The 5385-nt window shown below is 37.9% G+C and overlaps 1 protein-coding gene across 1 annotated transcript; it reads right to left on the bottom strand.

Moving 5' to 3' along the window:
• Positions 1 to 1071: 1071 nt before the first annotated feature.
• Positions 1072 to 4619, bottom strand: LOC109029066 (acidic leucine-rich nuclear phosphoprotein 32 family member E-like). The gene has a single exon (XM_055359327.2). The coding sequence runs from the start codon at positions 4165 to 4167 to the stop codon at positions 3361 to 3363; it is 807 nt and encodes a 268-aa protein (XP_055215302.1). The 5' UTR covers positions 4168 to 4619; the 3' UTR covers positions 1072 to 3360.
• Positions 4620 to 5385: the final 766 nt, after the last annotated feature.

Raw genomic sequence — 5385 nt, 5'->3', positions numbered from 1 at the left:
CAGTAGTCTCAAGTACATGTTTCACTGTTAACTCTTAGTAACTTTTACTTTTGGTGAAAAACCTGGTGCGATTTTAATTATATACTAGGTGTGGCACCCAGGACACCAGACAGAAGTGCAGATACAGTCTGATTCTTTCCAGCATAGCTGGGGGACATGGCTAACTCTGCATGTCCCCAGGCTTTACCTACTTTTAAAGCAGGCAAGTTGCACAGTTAAGAGTAATAACAGTGGTTTATGAAGCATGTAGAGGGCCTAATAACTTTTAAAATTGTATAACATTTCTTTCATAAATTCCCTTTCAAGAATCTTTTTCATGACTCACACAGACTAATTATGATATCCCTGGACTTTCTGACTTGTCCTAAGCATCCCTCTGTTTAAACAACCGGTTATTTTACTTTAGGACAATAATTTACCATACCAGATCCTTTTTCATACACAACCTCTTTTCTTTATAACCTTCCTTACAAAAAATACCTCTTTACTTTATCTTTTAATAAAACAAATCATTTTCCCTCTGTTAGAAAGTTAAGATTTGTGCTGTATGTTGCTGTGTGGGTCCCGTGAAGGGGGAGCAGATAAGAGGTTATCTATGTACAGTAGAAGTTATCCCCCCTCAAGAGACTGCTCAGTTAGATTTTTGCTAAGGCTTGTCCGATTTAGTGTGGGCTATGTCTAAACCCCTGAGGCAGGACTGTGTAGGATGAAGTTATTGGTTAAAGATTTAGGTAGCTTTCCCAGGAGAAATAGGGCTAGAGCAGGGGTGTCCAATCTTTTGGTTTCCCTGGGCCACACTGGAAGAAGAATTGTCTTGGGCCACACATAAAATACACTAACACTAATGATAGCTGATGAGCTAAAAAAAAAAAAAAAAGCAAAAATATAATGTTTTTTAAAAGTTTACAAATTTGTGTTAGGCCACATTCAAAGCTGTCCTGGCTGTATGTGGCCTATGGGCTATGGGTTGTACAAGCTTGGGCTAGAGGGAAAGATGAATTCAAAGGTTGGGTAAATACTAAGTAAGCACCCATCTTGGAAAGTATATTTTTGCCCAAAGGGGTGTGAATCTTTTCTTTTTTTTTTTTTATAACAAATCTTCAATTTATTTGAAGCAATTCAGTTTCAAAAACTTTAAGTTACAGCAGTCACAGAAAAAAACAGGGAACAGTCAAAAACAATAAAAGAATAATCAGGAGTACTGCAAATTTTTTTGTTTGTTTTTAACACTGTCATGGCTTTATTCAAAACACAGTTGCACAAAAGTATTAACTTCAAAGTTTTTAAGGAGATTCTTGAGGAACTTAACACACTATATACATACTGCCATACAAAGAGCATTAAAATAGGACTGAAAACTTCTACAAAATATAAAACCCACCCTTACTTATTTGCATGAAAATACCACCCACAAAGCTAAATAAGTCTTAAAAGTTACCTGGAGGCTCTAAGTGTTGTTTTCAAACCAAAGTACTCTAATTTTGATTGCACAGTAAGATGATTGATAAGAAAGTCAATATATAGATTTCATTTTAAAAATAAGTATTTTGTAATCTGGCATAGTATGTAATGAGAATTGTTAGGAACTAGAACAGGGAATTTCAGTTTTTAAAAGCAGAAGAAAAATGTTATCTTTTTGGGGATTCCAATCCCTTCACTAAACTTATCCCAAGGGTTTTCTTTCGGTCAGTTGTACAACATTTTTAGTTTCTCCACAAGTAACATCATAATTTTTACTTTAAAACACCAAGTCATACATTTTACATTGTAGAAGCAGTAGCAGCAGTACTATACTCAGTATTTAAATATGTCCCAGTATAGAAGCATAACTTCAATTAATTTGCTGACACTAACTTTTTAAAAACTTACAAATATTCAAAACAAAGGGAAAAAATTTTAGATAGCCAAGATTTAAAAAGCCATTGCCTTGAACATGGAGCCTCCATAGCAAAAGAGGAGATATACTTGTATACTCATTATATTTTATTTAGTAGCCATGTAAGGAAACACACACTCACTTATCCCAAGTATTTTTCTACTTTTAATGGACATCCACTTGAAAACAAATCTTAATTTTAATGTCGATTTAGTTTCAAATATTTTTCCAGCTGCTTAGTATATTCCAATTAAGTGCTATTATTATATCTGCTTTAAAACTGGGAATTAAAGGTTAGAAATACTTTGCAGAGTGGTATCCAAATCATTTGAGAGGCCAACATTAAAATTTGACTTTAATGTCTTATTAATATATCAACAGGCAATTGTTCTGACTTTTGAGGAACACTAACACTGCTTCCAAAAGCACCCCTGCTTTTCTTTCTTCATCCCACTAATATTGTCTTAGATGTTGTCAACCAAGAAACATTTATGGTAAGCAGAGCTTACTGCATAAAACTGTATTGATAATATATTCTTATGTCAGAAAATACTCAATTTCTTCCACTTCACTTATTTAAAACCCAGACAGGACTGAAAGGTAGTTGAGGTATAAGACTAAAGGTTTTCCTGGGTTTCACAAGTTTCCCAACTTTCTTTTGAGAGAGCGGGAGGGAGTGAAACAAGAAGGGAAGGTGATCATAAAGGAATTGCTAAGAAGAAAAAGAATGCACACCTAAAAACAAAATAAACAACCATCGGCATGCCATGATTTGCAGCCTGACAAAAGGGCTCACCTGCATGTCTCTGGACTTAGTATAAGCAATTTTTCCTTCAAAAATAAAATCTTATCAGTCACCACTAAATCCATGAACCATATTACTGAATAGAACCTCCACAAAATCCATGAATTATGTTGCTGAATAGAACCTTTACTATTCTGCTTCTATTTTCCAAGTTACTTGTGACAAAAAAGCAACCAAACACTCTTAGTCAAAAAAAAAAAAAAAAAAAAAAAAAGGTAACTGCCTTCAAACTAAAGATTCCTGGATCACCTCTAAAAAAATAACCAACTTACCACACTCAAGAGACTATTGTCATTTTATATTATAGCAAACTGTAATTTCAGTTAATTTATAAATAAGGAATGAAATGCACCATACTACACCTGTGTAAAAGTGATCATGTTTTAATTATGGGCTAAAAATGACTAATACAGTAAGCTTGAATTTAAAAAATTAGGTCTAAATAAATTGCTAGGGAATTCCACAATGGGAGTCAATGAAAATTTTTCTCTACATACAATATGATCATTAACAGACTAGTTCTTATTTGGAATGATAAGGCAAAAATAGCAAAACCACACTTTTCCTATAAAAAGTTACACATTATCTTCTGTAGGGATAGCTATCGTACATGAAGAAACAAAGATGTGATCACTCTATTGTACACCAGAAACATTAGAGAATCTGGTCTTAGAATGATCTAGTCATTTTCTTCCTCTCCATCGTCTTCAGCATCTCGTTTCCTCTTCTCCCCTCGAAGACCTCCTTCTTCCTCTTCTTCCCCTTCTTCCCCTTCTTCAACATAGTCATCATCATCTTCTTCATCCTGAATGTCTTCTTTCATTAAGCATGAGAGGCCCACTTCCTCTTCTCCCTCTCCCAACTCTGAACCTGCTTCATCTTCATCTTCATCCTCATCCTCATCCTCCTCTTCCTCTTCCTCCTCCTCTTCCTCATATCCTTCTGGTGGACCAGCTTCATTTTCCTCTTCCTCTTCATCATCTTCATCTCCATCCTCATCATCCTCCTCTTCAGAGTCTGGCGCTTCATTATCCTCCTGATCAAATCCATCTAAGTATGTGATTTGCTGCAGCAGTTCAAAAATACTTTCCCTATAATCTTCCAGGTTTGTGATCTCACAGTTAAACAGGTCAAGACTTTTCAAATTTTTAAGATTTTGCAGAGCTTCTACTGTACTGAGGTCTTTTATTTTGCTTCCACTCAGATTGAGGTAGGTAAGATTTGGACATTTCTCTGCCAGGACTTCCAAGCCTCCAGAAATTATATTATCACTAAGCTCCAATTTTCGAAGTTTATTTAAGCTGGGAAGCCGGGCCAGCGAACTTAGTTCCACATTAGCCATACTCAGAAATTCTAGTTCTTTGAAAGTATCATTCAGGCCTTCAATTTCCCCATTGACACACAGGCAATTATCAAGGACTAACTCTGTCACCTCCTCCGGAGATCTGTTCCTTAACTCCAGGTTAATCTTCTTCTTCATCTCCATGTCCTCCTCTTGCTCTTCAGCTACTACTCTCCTTTTCCCTTTCCTGCCTTCCCCAATACCCCCAACCCAAAATTTTTAAGAGATTTAGAAATGAATGAAAAGGAACGCAAATATAAACGCCCACTACCACCAGATAGGTGTGGGGGAGAAAGAAGAGAATAGCAAATGGAGTCCAAGAGTTGGGACTCTAACTCAGCTGCCCCCACCTCCTTGTCCACACACTAGCGCGTGCACACACACGCACGCACGCACACACATACACACACACATACACACATACACACACACATACACACATACACCCGCAGTTCCTTCCCCTTCAAAGGGGTGTGAATCTTTTCTTTTGGAGGGAGGAGGTGCCATTTGCCCTCATTACCTGACTGGATTTGGAGGAGAGCTGCTCAGAGGAGATTAGGACAGAGTAGGCAAGTCTTGAACCCAAAAGGGTAATTTATAATTTTACTTGCTGTCTCCAGAGTTGCCCTTGGCTTTGTTCTGTTGATGACGATGTCTGATTCGGAAGCCAGCCAGAGTGGAGAGCCCTTTCAGCTCAAGGCCATCAAAGGTTGGGATCTTGTCCCAGGGGCTCTTCAGCCCTCAGTGTAGTCCCATTCCAGTGGCTGAGCTGGTGGCAGAGGGAACAAGCCTAGAGGGGCTTTCTTCCCATTTATCCGATTGGGGAAGTTTGCCTTCTGATGCCTTGGCTCCCCACACCAATGGCAGTTACCTGGGAGGGTATTCTGAGGGCAACCTGGAGGGGACTGGAGAGCTTGTAAATCAGCCAATAGCTGAGCCTGCCCCTTGTCCCTGTTTTTTTTTTTCTTTTTCTTAGCCCTGTCCTCCTTATTCTACAGTCAGTTTTGAAAGACTGAGGAGGTTAATTTGAGGATTTCCTGCATAAGGGCACTGGGTTCCAAGGCTGACTTTTGTAATTTTCTCTCAGTTCATTTTTAGGCCAAACAGTGTTACAAAGGAAAATGAGTTTTTGTTTGTTTGGTTTTTGTTTTTTTTTTTTAGGTTTGGGGGAATCAAACTTTTCCCAGTTTTTGGGGATGCATCCGAGGGACATGTCCTGTGGTATGATGATGTGATTACCCATCTGCAAAGAGAAAACAGAGAAGAACAAAAAAGGAAAAAAAGGAAAAAGAAGGCATACCCTTTTACTTTCCTTCTATCCTGAATAGGGCAACCCCCGTTAACACTTAGGGTTCTGGAATG

The sequence above is a fragment of the Gorilla gorilla genome, chromosome 10 (genome assembly GCF_029281585.2).
Source record: "Gorilla gorilla gorilla isolate KB3781 chromosome 10, NHGRI_mGorGor1-v2.1_pri, whole genome shotgun sequence".
In the NCBI taxonomy this organism is placed as follows: Eukaryota; Metazoa; Chordata; class Mammalia; order Primates; family Hominidae; genus Gorilla; species Gorilla gorilla.
This window is presented reverse-complemented; position numbering and strand designations above follow the sequence as displayed.

Excerpts from the sequence above, each read along its gene's own strand:
- LOC109029066 (XM_055359327.2), bottom strand. The coding sequence starts at position 4,167 with ATGGAGATGAAGAAGAAGATTAACCTGGAGTTAAGGAACAGATCTCCG.